The sequence below is a fragment of the Sciurus vulgaris genome (assembly GCF_902686455.1).
Source record: "Sciurus vulgaris genome assembly, chromosome: 3".
Taxonomy (NCBI): domain Eukaryota; kingdom Metazoa; phylum Chordata; class Mammalia; order Rodentia; family Sciuridae; genus Sciurus; species Sciurus vulgaris.
The window spans coordinates 153,727,897-153,749,070 of record NC_136463.1 but is presented as its reverse complement, the minus strand read 5'-3'; the positions used below and the strand labels follow the sequence as shown (position 1 = coordinate 153,749,070).

General features: G+C 33.6%; 1 protein-coding gene across 8 annotated transcripts in view; it reads left to right on the top strand.

The window, feature by feature from the left end:
* The window catches only part of HYCC2 (hyccin PI4KA lipid kinase complex subunit 2), a 79,700-nt gene that overhangs the window by 32,316 nt on the left and 26,210 nt on the right, over positions 1–21,174 (top strand). For 6 of the 8 annotated variants that reach the window (XM_079133124.1, XM_079133129.1, XM_079133123.1 and 3 more), the window contains 4 exons: positions 8,584–8,663; positions 9,496–9,597; positions 15,191–15,370; positions 19,289–19,369. In XM_079133124.1, coding sequence (XP_078989250.1) covers positions 8,613–8,663; positions 9,496–9,597; positions 15,191–15,370; positions 19,289–19,369 — 414 coding nt within the window. In that variant the 5' untranslated portion in view covers positions 8,584–8,612. Of the gene's footprint in view, positions 1–7,150; positions 7,223–8,583; positions 8,664–9,495; positions 9,598–10,310; positions 10,367–15,190; positions 15,371–19,288; positions 19,370–21,174 lie in introns of those variants that run through there. The other 2 variants (XM_079133128.1, XM_079133130.1) reach the window with 2 other exon arrangements.

Below are 21,174 nucleotides of genomic sequence, written 5' to 3'. Positions count from 1 at the left end.
TGTGGACGTTTTTCAATCTTAGAAAATTTATGAATCCTCTTCAAAGGCCTTACTTGTATAGTGCTTATGTTTATTATCAATTTACTGAATTTGTACCTTTCGTAGTCTACTTTTTCTAGGATTAATGTTTATAATCTGTCACATGGTTGTTCTGTGATGTGTAAATTATTCTGTTTGCATAGACTGCATTTGTCTTTGACAGTGTACAGTTGATTTCACTCAGGATATGTTTTTATTTTTATTTTTTGTGGTACTGGGAATTGAACCCAGGACACTCTTTTATCTCTGAGCTACTTTCTGAGCCTTACTCATGCACTAATTTTTTTTTTTGCATTTTTTATTGGCGCATTATAGTTGTACATATTGATGGTATTTATTGTTACATATTTGTACATGCATAACTATAATTTGACAAATACCACACCCCAGAACTTTCCCTCTCCTCCTCTGCTTTCCATTCCTTGGACCTTTTCCTTTACTGATATCCCTTTGATTTCTATCCCTACCTTGGTTTTCCTTCTGTCTACCTTCCAAATATGAGAGAAAACATATGATCCTTAATTTCTGAGTTTGACTTAATTTGTTTAACATAATGTTCTCAAGTTTTATTCATTTCTCTGCAAATGAAATAATTGCATTTTTGTTTATGGCTGAATAAAACTCCATTGTGTGTATCTACCACATTTTCTTTATCCATTCATCCACTAATGGATACCTAGGCTGGTTTCATAATTTGACTATTGTGAATTGTGATGCTATAAACATGAGTACGCATGTTATCACTGTAGTATGATGGCTTCAATTCTTTAGGATTAATACCAAGAAGTGATAGAGCTGGGTCATATACCTAGTCTTGTTTTTTTGTTTTGTTGGTGGGTACCAGGGATTGAACTCAGGGGCACTCAACCACTGAGCCACATCCCCAGCCCTATTTTGTATTTTATTTAGAGACAGGGTCTCACTGAGTTGCTTTGTGCCTCACTTTTGCTGATTGTCTTTGAACTCATGATCCTCCTGCCTCAGCTTCCTTAGCTGCTGGATTACAGGTGTGTGCCGCTGTGCCTGGCAACTCCTAGTCTTTTGAGGAGCCTCCATACTCATTCCCATTGTGTATTGTGCTAACTTATAGTCCCACCCAGCAGTGAAAAAATGTTCCTTTTTCTCCACATCTTCTCCAGCATTTAGTATGGTTTGTATTCTTGATGACTGCCATTCTGACTGGCAAGAGATGAAATCTCAGTGTAGTTTTGATCTGCATTTCCCTAATTGCTAGTGATGTTGAATATATTTTCATTTAATTGTTGGCCATTTGTATTTCTTTTGAGAAGTGTCAGTTTAATTTATTTGCCCACTTATTAATTGGAGTTTTTTTTTTTTTTGGTGTTAAATTATTTGAGTTCTTTATATAGTCTAGATATTAATCCTCTGTTGGAAGAGCAAGCTAGCAAAGATTTTTCTTCCCGTTCTGTGGGTTCTCTCTTCATGTTCCTGTTTGTTTCCTTTGCTGCACAGAAGCTTTTTCATTTGATGCTGCTCCATTTATTAACTCTTGGCATTATTTCCTGAGCTTTAGGGTTCCTATTGAGAAAGTCATTGCCTGTGCCTAAAAGCTGGAGCGTTGACCCTATGTTTTCTTCTAGCAGTTACATTGTTTCTGGCCTAATTTCAAGGTCTGTGCTCCACTTGGGGTTTTTTGTGCAGGGTGAGAGAAAAGGGTCTAGTTCCATTCTTCTACAGAGGGATAACCGGTTGTCCCAGCACTGTTAAATAGGCTGCCTTTTCTCCTGTGGATGTAATTGGCACCTTTATCAAGAATCAGATGACTGTCTGTGTGGGTTTGTCTGTTTTTTCTTTTCTGTACCATTGGCGTATTTGTCAGTTTTCATGCCAGTAGCATGCATTATTTTGTTAGTAAAGGGGATTGCATTGAATGTGTGTATTGCTTTCGATATTATGGCCATCTTAACAGAATTTTCTGCCTATCCCTGAACATTGGGATCTTTCCATCTTGTATCATCTTTAGTATCTTTCTTCAGTGTTCTATAGTGTCATTGTACAGGTCGTTTACCTCCTTGGTTAACATTTATCCCTGGGTATTTTATTTTATTTATTTTTTAAATATTATTTTAGATGTTGATAGACCTTTATTTTATTCATTTATTTATACGTGGTGCTGAGAATTGAACCCAGTGCCTCACGCATGCTAGGCAAGCACTCTACCACTAAGCCACAACCCCAGCCCCTATTTATTTATTTATTTATTTATTTATTTATTTATTTATTTATTGCGGTACTGGGGATCGAACTCAGGGCCTTTGCTTGCGGGGCAAGCACTCTACCAGCTGAGCTGTCTCCCCAGCCCCCCTATTTTATTTTTTTGAGGCTGTTGTGAATGGAATTGTTTTCCTGATGTCTTTCTTAACAGATTCATTATTGGTATATAGGAAAACTATTGATTTTTGCATTTTGATTTTGTAACCTGCTACTTTGCTGAATTTGTTGATTAGCTCTAGCAGGTTTTGGTGGAGCTTCTTTGATCTTCTCATATCATCTGCAAATAGTGATAATTTTACATTTTCCTTTCCTATGTTTATTCCTTTTATTTCCTTCTCTTGCCTAATTGCTCTGACCAGAGTTTCTAGCAGGATATTAAATAGGAAATCCTTCTCTTGTTCCAAATTTTAAAGGAAATGCTTTCAGTTTTTCCCCATTTACAGTGAGGTTGGCTTTGGGTTTTCTGTATTAGCCTTTATGATGTTAAGGTAGGTTCCTTCCGTTCCTAGTTTCTTTAATGTTTTTATCATGAATGGGTGCTGAATTTTGTTGAAGGCCTTCTCTGCATCTGTTGAAGTTACAAAGTGATTTGTCCTTGATTCTATTTATGTGATGACTTACATTTTTTTTTTATCTGTGTATAATTTTAAACTGTCCTTGCATCAAACCATCTCTGGAATAAAACCAGCTTAGTCGTGGTGTGCAGTCTCGTTAGTATGTTGTTGGAATCAATTTGCTAATATTTTATTAAGTATTTTTGCATCTAAGTTTACCCAGGATATTGGTCTGTGGTTTTCCTTCCTTGATGTGTCATTATCTCATTTTGGTATTATTGTGATACTGGTCTCATAGAATGAATTTGGAAATGTTCCTTCCCTTTCTATTTCATAAAATAATTTGAGGAACATTGGCATTAGTTCTTCTTTAAATGTGTGGTAGAATTCACCTGAGAGTCCATCTGGTCCTGGGCTTCTCTTGGTTGGAAGGCCTTTTATTACTGTTTGGATCTCATTACAGGTTACTGGTCTGTTTAGATTTTCATGTCCTCTTGATTCAGTTTTGGCAGATCATATTTGTCTAACAGTGTATCTATTTCTTCTAGGTTTTCCAATTTATTGGAGAATAATTTTTCAAAAATAGTTCCTAACCATCTGCCAGATATCTGAGATGTCTGTGGTGATTTCTCTTTTTTCATGTTTTTTATTAATTTGTTTTTTTTCCCCCTTTTTCTTTTGGTTAGTTTGGCTGAGGATTTAGCAATCATGTTTTTCTTTTTCAGAGAACCAAACTTTATTTCATTGATCTTTTTTTTTTCTTTAAATATTTTTTAGTTGTGGATAGACCTTTATTTTATTTATTTATATGTGGTGCTGAGGATTGAACCCAGTGCCTCACTCTTGATAGGCAAGCGGTCTTCCACTGAGCTACAAACCAGCCCTCAATTATCTTTTGTATTGTTTTTATAATTCTCAAGTTCATTGATTTTTGGCTCTGATCTTAATTATTTCCTTCTTTCCACTGGTTTTGGAATTTATTGGTCTTTTTCAAGGGCCTTGAGATGCATCATTAGGTTTTTTTATTTGGGATTTTTTGATTTTCTTATGTAGGTACTCAGAGCTATAAACTTTTCTTCTAGAACTGCCTTACTAGTATCCTAGAGGTTCTGGTATATTGTATCACTATTTGACTATTCATTTGAGTCTGAGAATTTGTAAATCTCTTTCTTGATTTATTCTATTTCCTATTCATCATTCAAAAGAGTGTTGTTCAGTCTCTGTGTTTATATATTTTCTCTTGGGTTTGGCCATGTTGATATCTAATAATTTCATTCCTTCATGATCTGATAACATTGTGCCAATTTATTAGTATTTGATAAAGTTTGCTTTGTGCCCTAAAATATGGTCTGTTTTGGAGAAGGTTCCATGAGCTACTGAGAAAAAAATGTGTTCAGCTATTGTCAGATAAAATAGTCTTTAGATGTCTCTTAAGTTCATTTGATTTGTAATAGTTTTTAGGTCCCAAGAGTCTTTATTGAGTTCATGTCTGGATGGCCTATCTAATGGTGAGAAAGGAGTATTGAAATCACCCAGTATTACTGTACCTGGATCTCTCTGGTGCTTCAATTTGAATAGTATCTTTTTTATTTAATTAGTTGCTCCCACTTTGGGGGCATACATTTATTATCGTTATATTTTCTTGCTGGATTACTCCCTTTACCAATATAAAGTAACTTCTTTATCTCTTCTGTTGAATTTTGGTGAAATCTTTGTGAGATATGAGAGTAGCTACTACTGGTTGTTTTCAGGCTCCATTTACAAAGCATATCAATTTACATTGCTTCACTTTCAACCTGTGTGTGTTTTGCTTTTAAGGTGCATCTCTTGCAAACAACATATAGTTGGGTCTTGTTATTAATTAATTTGTGAGTTGAGAACATTTAAATTCAAATTATTACCGAGATTTTTTTGTTTCTGCCATTTTGATTTATTATGTTCAATTTGTTTCTCATTTGCTTAGCTACTCTTCAAATGAGATTTGTCCTTTTGTGACCTCTAAGGTTTGTTTTTATTTCTTCTGTGTGTAGTATTCAAGTTCTATATTGCCAGTTTAGCAGTCAAGAATTCTTTTAGTTTTTGCTTATCTTGAAAGTTTTCACTTTGTCTTGAATTTGGAATGATAGATTTGCTGGATATAGCAGTCTTGGCTGACAGTTATTTTCTTCTAGGACTTGGAACACATTGTTCTGAGCCTTCTTGTAGAGTTTGTGCTGAGAAATCAAGTGATTCTGATAGGCTTGCCTCTAAAAGTGACCTGCTCTTTCTCTCTTGAGGGTTTTAAAATTCTATCCTTGTTCTGTATATAAGCCATTTTAATTATAATGTGTGTGGAGAGGGTTTTTTCTTTTTTTTTTTCTTTTTCTTTTTGATCTTGTCTACTTGGGGTTCTGAATGAGTTAATGTCTAGGTGTCCATCTCATTCTGAAGGTTTTGAAAATTTTCCCTAAAGAGTTTATCCATTCCAGGGGCTGGGGTTATAGCTCAGTGGTAGAGCACTTGCCTAGCATGTGTGAGGCACTGGGTTCGATTCTCAGCACCACACATAAATAAATGAATAAAATAAAGGTCTGTCACCATCTTAAAAAAGTAAAAAAAAAAAAAAAAGTTTATCCATTCCATTAGCCCACATCTCACAGCCCTCTTGAATTCCAATGATTCTTAAATTTGTTCTCTTCACATTTTCCCAGAGTTCTTTATTTACTGATCATGGTTACTTTTTTTTTTCCTTCTTCCTTAATACTGTCTCAATGTTCAAGACTGGCCACTTTGTCTTCCAGTTCTCTTCTATTCTGTTAGACTTTCAACTGAATGTTTTATTTGATTCATTGTGTCTTTCATTTCCAGGCTTTCTGTTTGGTTCTTTTTCAGTATTTTTGTCTCCTTATTGAATTTCTCATTCATATTATGTACTGACTTCCTTAATTCATTCTGTTGTTTTTCTGTATTCTCTTGGAATTCATTGATCATTTTTAGAATGATTCTTTTGAATTCTTTATTTGATGTTTCATCTACTTTAATTTTTGGGGGGGGGTCATTTGCTGATGAATTATGATCTTTAGGAGGTGGTATGTTAGCTTGCTTTCTCATAGTACTTGTATTCATTTGTTGGGTTTTATTCTTCTGTTGGAAGAATTTCTCTTCCACTGTTTATGTGTGGACCTTTGTAAGGCACAGTCTTCACAAAGTTTCCTAAAGTGATCTGAATTGAGACCCTCTTATAGGTATGGTGTCCACGGGCTTTGTGTTATTTCTCTTTATTTCTGTTATAGCAATGGATGTTCATAGGTGGGAACTGGGGCCCACCCCTAGCTGTTTCTGTTTGGTGCCAGGGTTTTTTGTCTCTTCTCTTTGTATTAAAGTATAGCTGAGTTGCATGTTGAGCTAGGTGTGCTGTCTTTTGGTTGACTAGTTCAACAGTAGAGTTTCTATCCTGTACACTTGTAGTGCCCCTGTAGTTTCCCAGCAGCTCACAGAATAGAGGGAAACAAACAATAGCAACAACCAATGCAAAGAATATAAAACATTAAACTTGATGCTTGGTTCCTACTATCACATCTACAATGTTAATTGCCACGACAAACAAATGGTAGGGTCAGCAATTGCCAGTAGCAAAAACAGTAAGTAACCATGAACTATATCTGGCTTTAAAGCAAACAACAGGTGTCAATCCTGTCATCCACAGCAGTAATAATTGCAACAGCATTAATGGTGGGGGCAGGAGTTATACAAAATAATTAGTGCTAAAAGATGGCAAGAATACAGTTAAGAGAAAAGGAAATGTAGGAAGGTGTAAAGTTCATAATTTCAAAAGGTGAACAGAAAATGCAGAAGAGATGTAGCATGTGATGGTTATAAGGTAGGAAAAAAACAGAAAGTAAACTGGGAGTGAAAGAAAAAACAATAGAATTTGACTGTTAGCAGAAGAAAAGAGAGAAAAAGAAACAGGGGAAGTAGACAAATGAAAGACAATTCAAAACAAAACCAAATGTACTAATAAAAAACCCTAACCCTCAAAAGGCAAGGCAAGAAAAAATAAGACCATTTTAAAAAATGCTAAAAATGAGAAAAAAAGAAATTAATATGTATATATATATGCATACACACATATGTCCCTGAACCAGTCAGAACAGCAAAAAACACACAAAAATAAAGGGTCTTAGTGACAAATTAAGGAATTATTTCCACTGAGGTGGTCAGAGTGGTCAACGAGAATAGATGGACACTCTGTGCCTGACTTTTTTCTTCTTGGGCTATGAACTAAGAGCAAGAGTAAGGGCTGTGGGTTGTTAACCCCTTCCTATTTTTGTGTTGCTCAACAGGCTGCCAGTTGCAGTGGCCTAAGACAGAATTTGGTTCAAATAATTGTCAGTTTCTCTTCTCCCCAGTATGAAGTAGGATGGGATGGGAAGTACTGTCAGTTGGAGTTTTGTCTACACAGACCAGATTGATGTATTCTCAGGGTAGGTCCACTGCAGGGTTTTTAGTGGTCTTCCAGCAGGTGGCACTTAGGTCTGTATCAGGCTTCAGGGTCTTTGCTGGGTGGTTTCTGCCTGGCAGTCGCCCATCTCTGTTGTAAATCTGGATCTTGGGAGCCTCCCAGTGATTCTACTCACTGGTCAGGGAATCCAGGCCTTCACCCCCTCTGCTACTCACAATAGAACCTTTCCAGGCTTCCCAGGATTAGTCCCTAAGTATATTCACACCTGCCCTTTCTATTTCCTGAACCACTTCAGCAGGTCACAGGAGCCACCAGACTCAAGGGAGAAGCAAGGTGGGCTCCCCTTCACTTTTCTGACTTTAATCCCCTTGGGTAAAATATTCTCTATACATATTTCACCCCTGTTCTGCTGATCCACCCTAGACTACATGGTAGACACTTGCTGGGACAATGTAGTTTTGCTTGGATCTGCCAGCTCCTGTAGCAGAAGCTGCAGCCTGGCCACCTCAAGATGACTCCCACCCCAGCTCTCTACAGCCTGTTGGGAAATGTGGGACACTTTTCAAGAACCAGTGTACAGTACAACCTCTGTATCAGCTAAGGGCAAGCTTCTTTTCTGATCTCAGGTTTTTCTGTTCCTAATCTGTCCATTGAGTTTCTCTCTGTTTCCCCTCTCTCTGTGCTGAACCAGTGCCGCTACCTTAACTGGCTTGATTCCAATGTAATCTTTCTTCTTTGTTTAATGTACCCAAATTTGAGTCTCTAAGACACTGTAACTGTCCAATATTGAGTTTTAGTGAACTCCTTCTTTGACCCACCTTGCAGAGCAGCAGTTACTCCTACTGATTGAATCCTGAGCCACAGAGCAACTTGGAACACAAGTCTTCCTGTAGCCCATCATCTTGAATCCTTAGTCCATAATTTATGTATTTAGAGATAGTGTTTTGTTAAATTGCCCTGGCTGACCTCAAACTTGAGATTGTCCTGTCTGATTCTCCCAAGTAGCTAGGATCATAGGCATACATTACTGTGCGTAGTACTGAGGCTACTTTCTTTGCCACTCTGAAGTATAGTTGTTGGCATTAGGATAGTAGCTTTCAAATATATCATTAAACATAGAATTCATTTCTGAAATTTTTTGTTTTAATTGCACTCTTAAAAACAAGTTTCCTTATTTAAAATATGTATTAGATAAGTCTCTCTTTAGTGAAAGGTACGCCTACATCATTTATGTTTGGTAGTTTCTGTAAGTAATGCTATCCTTAGGTCCTTTTTCTTTTCCTTAGTACTTTTCTTTTTAATTATTATTTTTAGCATTAAAGAAGAATAGAAGGTAAAAGAAGATGCTGGGATCTGAACGTGGTGTTGTGGAAGAATGGTTGTCAGAATTCAAGGTAAATTGGTGGGGATAAGAATGTATTATATGATTCTGTGTGTCAGCAGTTCAGATAGTGAATATGTGTTCTGTGGAGAAACATACAAATATGCAATGAAATAGAAATGGCAAAATGTGAAATAACATTTTTCTATTTTAGTTCTTTTAAAATGCACTGATGAGAATAAGGTCCAGAAGGGAAAATGTAAAAACAAAAATAATTGTTGGAATTCACGAAGTGATACTTAAATTTTAAAATATATTCAATAAAAGACTGGGTGTTGTGGCGCACACCTATAATCCCAGGTACTTGGTAGAGGTGGAAGCAGAAAGATCACTTGAGCCCAGGAACTCAAAACCATTCTGGGCAACATAGGGAGACCCCATTCTAAAACAGAAAAAAAAATGGAACAGTACAATTAAATATGTTAATATTTCCACACTTTAATAAAACAAAAACAGGATGTGTGCCTTATGTTTTTATTTCTTGTAACTAAAAGACAGTTTTGATGGAAAACTGTAACATAAGAATATTATGGAAATTATTTTTTTAAAAATGTAAGAATTTCAATACAGTATACACTTATTATTTTTTAGGTTAGATTGAGGAAACCTATTTCAGCAAATATAGGTGCAGTGAGTGATTTTTCATGGTTGAGTAGTCAGAAGAATGTATGACATAGCATGTAAACTTAATTTGTTTTATTAACACTCTTGGTTATTTCTTATATTAATTATTTTTACTTTTCTACTTGACTCAGATCTTTTCAGGAGGCACTCATGAAGTAAAGTTTCTAACTTCCCAAATACAGGTTCATTTTTGTTTTCCTTTTTCCTTTTTTTTTTTTTAGGCATTACCTGACACTCAAATCACCAATTATGCAGCAACTTTACACCGGAAAAAAGCACTTGTACCAGCCCTCTATAAAGTTATTCAAGATTCAAATAATGAGGTAAGAAAATTAATTTCTGCATAGTAAAATGAAATGTATGTACTGAAACACATAAATGTACGTTTTGTAGTTTTCTGTTCTTACTTATGGATCTGGAAAATTTTCTTTCTGCTGTTTTTCATTCTGATAGTTGCTTTGGCTTTTCCCCTTGCCTCCCTATTCATATTTTAAAATTTTTTGGCCCAACTTTTTCCTATTGAGGGTAGTATGTTTTGATTCTTGATTTGAGTGACCACCATCTCAATAGATTATTTATTTAATTTCAAACTTGTCTCTGTTTCCCATTCTGGAATGTTTTCCTGCTTTGGAAGCCAAATTTTAACTGTGTTTGATTCAGTTTTCTGTCTTTTAATATTTTTTATTGTTATTTTATTGATTATATAGAACTATGTATAATCACTCTAATCAGTGAAATCAAACTTATGTAACACAAAATGATGCTACTAGTAATTTTAACCTGAAAATAATCAAAGGATTTTAGTCTAAATAGTCAAATTCAATAAACTGAGAGTAACAGTTTATCATCATTCAACCTTGTGGTAGAAGGACAAAAATGCTACTTTTGAATCTATATATTAGCTCATGCCAAATACACACATTATCTCTCCATTAACACAATAGTATAACATGTAGTTTTATCACCACTGGATTCTTGTATGCTTTAAAATGAAAATGAAAGGAACACACAGGAAAGTAGCTTCTTATCTTCCCAGATACAGCCTCCAAGAGTGCCTCTGCTGTGTACTGGATTGAGTTTGAAGAAGTTCAGGTAATCATCTCCTAACCAGCAGCTTAACTTAAAGTGCATCTTCATTTTTGTCCTATCACTAAAAGCCTGCTTATTGACCTCTTTCTTTCCTATCTCCTAAATTTGGATTGGCTTTTGTTAGACTTGCATCTGTTGAGATTTGTAGCAGCAATCACAGGATTCATTTGCTTCTTTTTCTTTTGCAGTGTATTTCTGAATGTTTTATAACTTTAGGTATGGATAATGTACATATGTATATCCTTGGCCAAGCGTGTTCAGAATTCTCTGTTTGAATAATGAATGTGTGTTCCCTATCCCTTGTTTTATGCTGACTTAACATTTAAGCTTTGCTTATTAAAATTTATTTGTTTTATGGTTTCTTTTTAGATTGTAAGCTCTTCATGGGCAGTAGTCAAATATTCTGTATTTGTTATTTCTTAGAATCTAGTATTTTATCATGTACATAAGAACATGTAATAAGTATTGATTGGGTTGGGAGTTTATCTCAGTGATAGTGTATTTGTGTAGCATGTGGGAGGCCCTGGGTTTGATCAGCCCAGCATCACTAAATAAATAAATTTTGTTTAGTGAAATACAAAAAGATTCTAGAATGCTGTGATTTTCATTAGGACTTAAAAGTGTATGGAAAAAACATCTTTTTTTTTCTTTTTGCTATTTTGAGAGCTATGACATTTTTATTCTTTTTTAAAAACTTTCCTCCTCTAAGTTGATATGACATTTGAAAAGTCATTCTTATTAACTTATATTGTCTTACTTATCAATAATATTAACATTTAGGATCTTGGAGTTGTGTAGAAATGGAGAAAATACAACCTGAGACATCAGAGTTCAAGACCCAGCATTCATTGTAATCATCAAGCCACTAGAGCAAGTCTGGGTTTCCAGTTCTTTGTTAGACCAGAAGGTTCTGTGTGTCCAGGCTTCAGAAAAACAAAACAGAATGATTAGTTATATAGAATCTCAACACAATTCTAGAGTTTAGTCATAGAAGGACTTTTTGTTATATTCTGAAACATAAATTATATTTGGCTTTTGTCAAATATGCATTGTCTTTTAGACCTGATTGATTATATTCTGAAACATAAACCAATGCATTATTTAGTTAACAAGTTGTTGGAGACACTGGGGTGCCAGGAAAAATCAGATGTGTACTTGGAAGTAGCTTGGCAAGACAAAATTTACTTCTGCAGAAGGGTATACTGCTTAACAAAGACTGCAAAACAAGCACACTTGGGCAGGCAGGGCAGTCCACCTGTTTTTATTCCTAAAACAACACTGCCTCTTGCTCTGCTAAGAGGTTAGGGTTATGATCTACCTGATCAGCTAATTTTAAAATTGGGGCAGGCGAAGGGAAGGGCTATAGTTATGACTAGGTACAGAGAGGGGAGCTCAAAATGGCTACATTTTAACCTTTTGGTTTTGTAACTTAAGTGGTTCTGCCTAAACACACATCGTTTAAGTTAAGTTTTAAGTTATAGTAAACATATTTTTGTTACATATTGGGAAACTAAGACTACATGTTTAACTTTGACAGAAAACAGAATATGAATTTTATAAAGTTATTTCAGAAAATGGTCACATGCCTCAATATGATTTGGAAATTATGGCAGATCTTCTAGTTATACTTTAAAGATCATCAGAATTCTTGAGAATGTGTATTTCCTAGAAGTTTAATATCATGGCCAAACTATGTAAAAACTTAATTTTAGTCAATGGACCAACAGTCTTGTTTTATCTTTCATCTTTTCCTCTCTAGATCCCTTAGTCACTCTAACAGTTCTACTTCTGTCCTTCAGTCCATAACCCCTGTCTTTTATATATATATATATATATATATATATTTTTTTTTTTTTTTTTTAATTGTAGGTGGACACAATACCTTTATTTTATTTTTATGTGGTGCTGAGGATCGAACCCAAGGCCTTATGTGTGCTCGGCAAGTTCTCTACCAATGAGCCATAACCCTCCTACCCCTGTCTTTTTTGAAGATTTGAATCCCTCTCCTCTTTCCCTCAGTGTAGTTAAATTTTGATGGTCCATTATTACAGTCATTTCCTTGCAAACATTCTGAGCTCCTTTGCCTCTTATTCCCTTAGTTCATATTCTTTGGGCAGAATCTCAAAAACTGGATAAAACCTAGCTATCCATTTTGGTCATGCCTGTACCTCAACAGTTGAGCATGACTAAAGAAAAAAATATTTTTTTTTCCTTTAAATTCAAGACTACAATTTCAAATAACCACATAATAAGTCACCTTGCAGTCTCAGTTTACTTCCTTGGTATAATGTCCTACATTCTATATTTTCTCGATCCTCATACTCTTAAACTCTTTTTTTCAGTGTGCTATGTAGAACACAGTGGGAACTCTCTTTTTCTATTCATACCGCATATTCATACCACCACTAAACCAGCATCTCTATTTACATTCTTGTCTCTTTTGCTGCTTAGTAGGTGAAGTGGTAAACAATCATATTTCACTTTTTAAAAGCCCTTGGCCTTGCCTTTTATTATATTACCTATTCCATTTCTCTGTCCCTATTCACAGATGAACTTCATAAATTATTGTTCACTTATAACCTCTGTCTACTTGCCTCCATTTCTTCACCTCACATTTTTTTCTTTAACCATTCAGGTTAAGCTTAGGTCTCCATTATTCTATCCTAAATGCTCTCAATGTTTATCATATAGCTTTTATTTTAGTACTTGAACCAAAACAGTATTTGCTAAATTTTGGAAAGGTGTCAATTATTCTTAAACTTTTTAGTTTAAGAATAATGACTTTTAACACTTGTGATGTGGGCAGTAGTATCGTATACGTGAGGACAGTGTCATTTATTGAAATTTAAGAACATGGTGGAATTGGAATGATACTTATATGCTTAGAATTAAAGGTTTGAATAGTATGGGCAAGTTTTTATTTTGTAGTGGTAATCTGATGAACAGTTTTGGATTGCCAATATCCCCTTTCCCTTTGAAAAATAATAGAATAATTTTGGAACTTCTGTATTTCTTTGCTATCCTTAATTAAAATATAGTGTCGTATATGCCAGTGTACCTCTTGCTGCTCAGAAAGGAGGGTTAAACTCTCTGACAGAAATTCACTCTAATTGTATCATGGTCCATAAAATTGAAATTTTAAAGAAGGCAATTTTTGAGGAGTCTTTTACCAAAAGAAGAGAGCAAATTTGAATAAGTTTATATTTTTAACAAATTTATGAGAGCTGTCACAGTCTCTTAATTCCTCAGAAGACCTGAATAGTGCTGTGCTGTCAGCATTTTAAAAAGATACCAGCAATTGATTATTTTCAAAAGTGTATTACTTGTTCATTACTAGTACTGTATGAATTAAACAACCCTCACCCCCTTTCTAGTATAAGAAATGTGGTAGAATAGAAAAACATCAACTTAATGTTAGAAGACTTGAGGTCATCATTTCCCTCCACCACTAACTTCTGTGACCTTTGACTTATTGTTTAACTGGCCTAGATGAGTTGGAATAAATTTTTAAGATTCTAAATTACATCCTGATAATGATTTCACATAAAGGGCTTAGTATTCACTAGGCTTGGGTGTGTGTCTTTTAGGCTTTACAGTTGTTCTTCAGAAGCTAAGTTTAACTTAGCTAAATATTAACTGTACAGTTGGTATAGATTTGTTGACTTGTGAGAGTAGTGATTTTTTTTCTAGAGTGTTATTTTATTATAGATGTATAACTATCCAAGCAGATTTTTAAATGTGCTACTTTAGTCGTTTAGAAGTAAGCATTTGAAATTACTATTATTCATTTTTTAAAGGATTAGTATTAAATTTTAAGAATTACTTTGTAGTTTCTTATCATCCTTTTATATGCATTTAAAAGTTATAGCCATTTTCTTCAGTCTGCAGTTACTCCAGCAAACCTGTTTTAAATTGACAATATGTGTAACTGCTCATTTTCTTGTTTTCAAGATTATGAAGTCCCTCATAAGTTGTTTGTGGGATGACATATGAACAGCTAGCCAATTTAACATCGAAAAAGTTACTTCTGCATACTTTGCTATTTTTCAAAATCTATCAAATAAATTAGTGAAATTTTAAATGTATAATGGTAATCAGTTTGCTTCACTTGTATATACTTAAAAAATTATTAGAATTTTGTATGCTCTGAAAGTATGTACTGCATTTTATTTAATCAGTCTCTTGAGATTTAAAGTTTATTTTCAGTAAGACCGTTTGATATTATTTAATTCCAATGGAAATTTAAAATGGACAATAATAAGAGTTGGTAAGAACAGAAAAAGAAATTCATCAAGTATAAATGTCGTACATTGGCTAAAGGACTAAATGATCTAATAAATTTAGGAGCGCGCGCAGTATATTAAAAGGTGTGGTGAGCCAGATGAAATAGCAGCACACACACCTGTAATCCCAGATCCTCAGGAAGCTGAAATGGGAGAATCCAAGTCCAAGGCTAGCATGGGCAACTTAGTGAAACCCTGTCTCAAAATAAAATAAAAACAGAGATGTAGCTCAGTATCAGGTTGTTTACCTAACATGCGTGAGGTCCTGGTATCAGTCCTAGTACTACCAAAAAATAAAAATAAAAAACCCAAAATGTGTGGTGATATTATATGATATTATATGGGTATAGTTAGTGCATTGGTCAATTTAATATGTGGTCTCTTTACATAGAGCTATCAAAGGCTTTGATTGAATTAACTCAAAATACAGAAAAATTAATATAGATAATTTATATTTAAAATATTATATGTATGTACATGTCTATTAAGAAATATAGTTAGAGCCAAAAGAATGGAAATATTTACTGCACTTTTCTTCTTTTAGCTCCTGGAACCTGTTTGTCACCAGCTGTTTGAGCTCTATCGTAGCTCTGAAGTTCGACTGAAGAGGTTCACACTACAGTTCTTACCAGAATTGATGTGGGTTTATTTACGGCTTACGGTTAGCCGAGACAGACAGAGTAATGGTTGCATTGAAGCACTTCTGTTAGGAATTTACAATTTGGTAAGTTGAAAATGGTAGTTTGTGGTATATAAAATACTTTAAAAAGTCCTGTGAAATCATGTTTGAGGAATATTCAAAGAAAATTAAATTGAAATGTCTATGGAATAATTTGAACTAATTAAGTACAGATAAGCATTTTATAAAGTAGATGAAACTGATATTATTGTTAATCTTAGGACTTGTTTCTTCAAATTATTTTATTTGATCACTATTTCTGAATGCTTTTTGTGTAAGGAATTGGGTTGGACATTGAAAATACAAAGACTTAGATGTTGTTTCTGCTTTTAGGACAACTTGTGCCATATTAGTGAAGATGTTTACAGATAACTAATAATGCAAAGTTTGTATAAAAAAAGAACTTCAGAAAGAAACTGAAGTATTACTTGAAGTTATGGCAGATTTTACTGAGGATGTGGACTCTAAGCTGGGTCTTATGAAGAGGAATAGTTTTGGCAGGTTGAGATTAGAAGTAGGTGAGATTTCAGGAAGAAATAATGAAATGAGCATAAGCAAAGAGGTGGGGAAGGCAGGTCATGCATGCCCTGGAAAAGGGAAAGTAATTGAAGCTCAGAATACATATGCAAGCTAGAAAAAGTGATTTTATACCAGTTTCAGACAATCTTTAAAGTGAAGAGTTTAGGGTTTTTTTAGTATGTATTGGAAAAGCAGAATTGAGCAGAAAAATTGTGCAATGTATTAGGAAGATGAATCTGGTAATTGCAATATAGAGACCTTGGAATTATAAATTGAATTTAGTCATCACTTCTTCTATTGTGAAGACTATATGTTTATTTGACAAGAGGGAGAGAAGTAGACATGGGATTTCTGTTCTCTAAGAAGAAGATATCAGTTAAGGGAAAGTCCAATATACTATTTAGAGCATATTATGATTTTATAAATCTGAGTAAGAGCACATTGGAAACTAGAGTGAGAAAAGAAACAATTAACACTTGCTAATGGCCCTACATAGAACTTGAAGACTGACATGGGAAGGGCATGTTAGAAAGGGAAGGAAGTACTTACAAGGTCATAAGGACTGTACAAATTAAAGTGAAAAGATGGGAGTTTAGGAACATGGAAACACTCTTCTGAAGATTTGGGCAGCAAAACTCCTTTTCCTGTGCAATGCATGGGAACAAAATAATATATTTCTATCCTCATGTGCCTCTTTACAGAATTGGAAAATCACCTGAGTCTTTAATGAATAATTGTGAATACTATGATTGTATATTGGAATCATTGAGGGGTGAATGGTTGAGAAATCACTGGCTTAAAACTTAAATGCTTCTGTTTAATTTCAGAATATAGATCTTGCTTATATAAGTTTCCAAATCAAAGTGTAGATTTTCCTCCAAAGTGTAGTTTGATCATTAAAATTTGATGTAGCAATTTGTAAATGTTAATTATTTGATACTACATTCGTTGTGAAACTCTTCTAAGGAATTCTTAAGTACCGTAAAAGTTAGCATTCTTTTTCTTTTGCTTTTTTCATGATTCTCAATTTATGACATTCTTTTTAAAATTTCTGTCCTTTGAAGTCTTTGCTTTTTGTATTCAATATACTTTGTAAACAAATACTCCATATAATAACATTTTATAATTGAGAGATATTAAAGTACCAGAAAATTGAGTTTCACAATAAATATTCTGTGCCAGTGCTCCTTTAAGTTATCACTTAAGTCATTGGAAAATATTTTCCATTACTGGAAGTCTGAAGGAAGGACCCATTTGTATTCAGTTCAAAACCATGAGGTACTACTTATTGGCTATTTTAAATTTTGAGCAAATTACTTAGTGTCTTGACTATTGCTGCCTCATCTGCAAAACAACAATAAAACATTGTTAGTAAGATTAAAAGCAATTTGAAGTTATTTAATAAATGTTAATATTTTATTGTCATACTTGAAAGTAGTTTTTATTTTTTTTAAATGAAAACTAGGAGTAAAATTTTCTACTTTGCTAACTTATTTTTTTCTTTTAAAACAGGACATTTATGTATCCTGTTTTTTCTCTAGTGTTGGCTACATATTTAGTAATGTTCACTGATTTAGTAATTTAGTGTTTTAGATTATTTAACATTAAGCTATCATTTTTATTAATTTGTTTCATGTAATAAAATTTAGTAATTAGATAAATGAAAGGAAAATAGTTTGCAAAGCAGTTTGTTTGCAAGTTATTGGCAGTACTTATTGGTGATATGGTTTTAATTATTTTTTTGACACTTCAAAAATAGCATACTATAAGAAAATGACCAGTTGTAAATCAGAAATTTAACCTCAGGTTTCTTTTATTTCCTGTAATATCCGTGTTCTCTTTTCTCTGTGGTTCAGTTTTTCCTTATCCTTTTTTTCCCTATATGCTAATTTCTCTCTTCCTCCAGCATTTTTCCCCTCAAATAATCCCAAAAAGAGTTTTATATTGCTTTTAACAAATTTCAGCATACCTTTCTTAAAAAATATAAACAAAGATAACTTCAAAATATTTGACTTAATGTGATATTTAATAATAAAAATTGATTTGTGTATGTGTGTGTCTGTCTAACTTAAATCAGACCCCTTTATCTTATCGTAAACATTCTTTGCAGTACAATGGCCCAGATGTAGTAAAAACTAGTTTGACTACAAAGAAGTTATATGGGGTCTCTGGGGACTTTTCTTGCCAAAATTAGAGGTATGGTCTTATTCGTATGTAATTGGTACTCTCCTGTAACATAGTAAACTCAGAAATGAGTCCATTGGGAAGTTTGTTGAGGTGTTTGTGTTGTAGTGATGATAGTTGTTTTTATTTTTATTATTTTAATTTTTTTGTAATTGAGATGGATAGATTGCCTTTATTTTATTTGCGTATTTCTATATGGTGCTAAGAATTGAACCCAGGCCTCACACCTGCTAGGCAAGCGCTCTGCCACTGAGCTACAGCTGTTATTCTGTTATTGTTATTCTGTTTTATTGTTATTCTTTTCCCTTTATGCTGTGCTATTACTCATTCTCTGACTACCTGCCATCCAGGTCTACTACGGACAGTATGAGTTTTTAAGCCAGTGATGTGTACTAACATGAGTTTTAAAGAAACATATAAAAGTAAGGCAGTAGGCAAAAAGAAAGATGCTTCATCTTTTTGCTCCTGATTGCTGTCATCGTAGGCAGATATTTATTGATACCTGAGGAAGATTGGAGTTACTAGAGGCTGGAGAAATGAAGGACACCATTGTCCTTTTTATGAAGAAATAATGTACTTTAAAAAAAAATCCACAAAAATTTTCTTGCAGTTCAGTAGAATTTACCTAAATGTAAATTTATTTTTTAATCACTTGGACTAATCAACATTAGTTTATTTCAGGTCAGTACTTTATTGCTGAATGATTTTAAGAGGTTTTTTAAAATTCACGATTCATTCTTAAATGTTCTCACCATAAAAGAAAAATGATAGGCATTGAGTATGTTAATTAGCTTGATTGTGGTAATCATTTCACTGTGTAAGCATATATCAAAACATGTTGTACACAATATATGTAATTTTTATTTGTCAATTATACCTCAGTAAAGCTGGAAAAAAATCCATTCTGCATTAGAACAATGTTTTAATCTCCCTATTTTATATGTGAATTTAACATAAAATTGATTTATTTGCCTGCTTTTTGTCTTTGGTGTTAAGTTGTATTTGATTAAGTGTAGTACTGTGCTCAGTAGGTCTGTGGGTTTTAAATACTACCATAGTGTATAGATTTGCTGATGATTTAAGTTAGGAAGATATGATAGGGTAGTATGTTTAATAAGTTATTTTTTAAATTCTTCAGTTACCAGTTATATCCTATAAGTTAAGGAAGTTAATTGTTTTTTCTTAAACTATAAACCTGTAAATATTTCATTATCTTTGTGTGTGTTTTTTTGTGTGTGTGTGTTATGTGTGTGATTATAGGAAATTGCTGATAAAGATGGAAATAATAAAGTTCTGTCTTTCACCATCCCTTCCTTATCCAAACCTTCAATATACCATGAAGTAAGTAACCTTGGAAAGATGTAATTGTTTAAAATGATATTGAGATAAAAAGTTTTATATATATATATATATATATTTTTTTTTTTTTTTTTTTTTTTTTAACCAGAGATAAAGATTCCTAAGACATCTTTATTGTCTTGTTTCTTAAAAGTAGATGTTTGTGCCAGGCTCAGTGGTACATGCCTGTAATTGCAGCAACTCAGGAGTTTGAGGCAGGAGAATGGAAGGTTCAAGGCCAGTCTTGGCAACTTAGTGAGACCCTGTCCCAGAATAAAAAAATAAGGAGGGCTAGGGTGATAAAGCACCCCTGGATTCAATCCCCAGTACCACCAAAATAAATAATAAATAAAATGAAAAAAATTAGATGTTTGTTAGTTTGGCAGTGTGGTGCACACCAATAACCCAGTGACTCAGGAGGCTGAGGCAGGAGAATGCAAATTTAAGACCAGCCTGCCTGGAAAAATTAAACTTAAAAAAAGAATTGGGGAAGTAGCTCAGTGGCAGAGCACTTGCCAAAAATATGCAAGGACCTAGGTGCATTCCCAGTACCAAAAATTGTAGATGTTTGTTATTGGTGATGTTAAAACTGAACTGTGTGAACAGAGGTGGAAAGTAATTAATGGAAAAGTTTTCTTTAGTTCTTATTTATTCTACTACCACTATCTTTTGCATTTTTAAAATAGATTTTTATGAATTTTAAAGATGATTTAAAAAAATTTTAAAGCTTTCCATATCCCTTAGAAATTATCTGTTAGATTGATTCATTTTTATTATTATTCTTTAGGAAAAGGACTACTTAGAATGTTAACACTGTCGTGTTTCAGGATAAAGGAGTCTAATTCATACAATCTAGCTGTTCAATAACATTGTGCTTTTTTTGCTTACATTTATTTGGTTGAAGAATATGAGAACACTCATAATTATATGGATAGATGATGCATCTTTCTTCCTGCTCTCTTTAAGTAAAATCCAACAAGGAAGTGTGTTATGAATCAAACTTGTGATCTATAGTGTTCTTTAGTGCCTAAAATTGTGAGGAAAGTGTTTACAGAAATATTCTAAAAATTATATTCCATTTTTCTGACAACAGTATCTTGCTTGCCTAATGGCTCTATACAACTATTAACTTTCTTAATTAATTCCCCTGGACTTTGTTTTGTGTTGAAAAAGAAAGTCTCTTACTTAGCCAGATTCATTTTAGCGTGGAGTGTTTCTGAATAATAGATTTTAAGTAAATTCTTGGTATCGTATTATGAAATAAAATGGAGGGTAGTGAAACACTAATGAGTGAATGGTTTTTTAAACTTGAGAAACATTAAATCAGTTATATCAGTATTTAAAAAAAAAAAAATGACTTGCCAGGTGTGGTGGCACATACCTATATAATCCCAGCAGCTTGGGAGGCTGAGGCAGGAGGATTGCAAATTCAAATCCAGACTAATTAACTTAGCAAGGCCCAAAGCAACTTATTGAGACCCTGTCTCTAAATAAAATATTAAAAAAGGATTGGGGATATGGCTCAGTGGTTAAGCACCTCTGGGTTTAATCCCCTGTTACCCACTACCCCAGAAAAAGAATTTGGATTGTAGTCTTCAGTATTGTTTGTATTATATGACTGTAAGCAGAACTTTTCTTACTCTTTCCTAGTCATTCCGTAACTTTGAAAAAAATGAAGCAATATACTTTTAATTTTATCTATTTTACATACATAATTTCCTAAATAAGCTGTAGAATTTATATAATTGCAAAATGGAAAAAAATTTTGAGGAGAATAAATGATCTGAAACTGCCTTCGTTTAAACAAA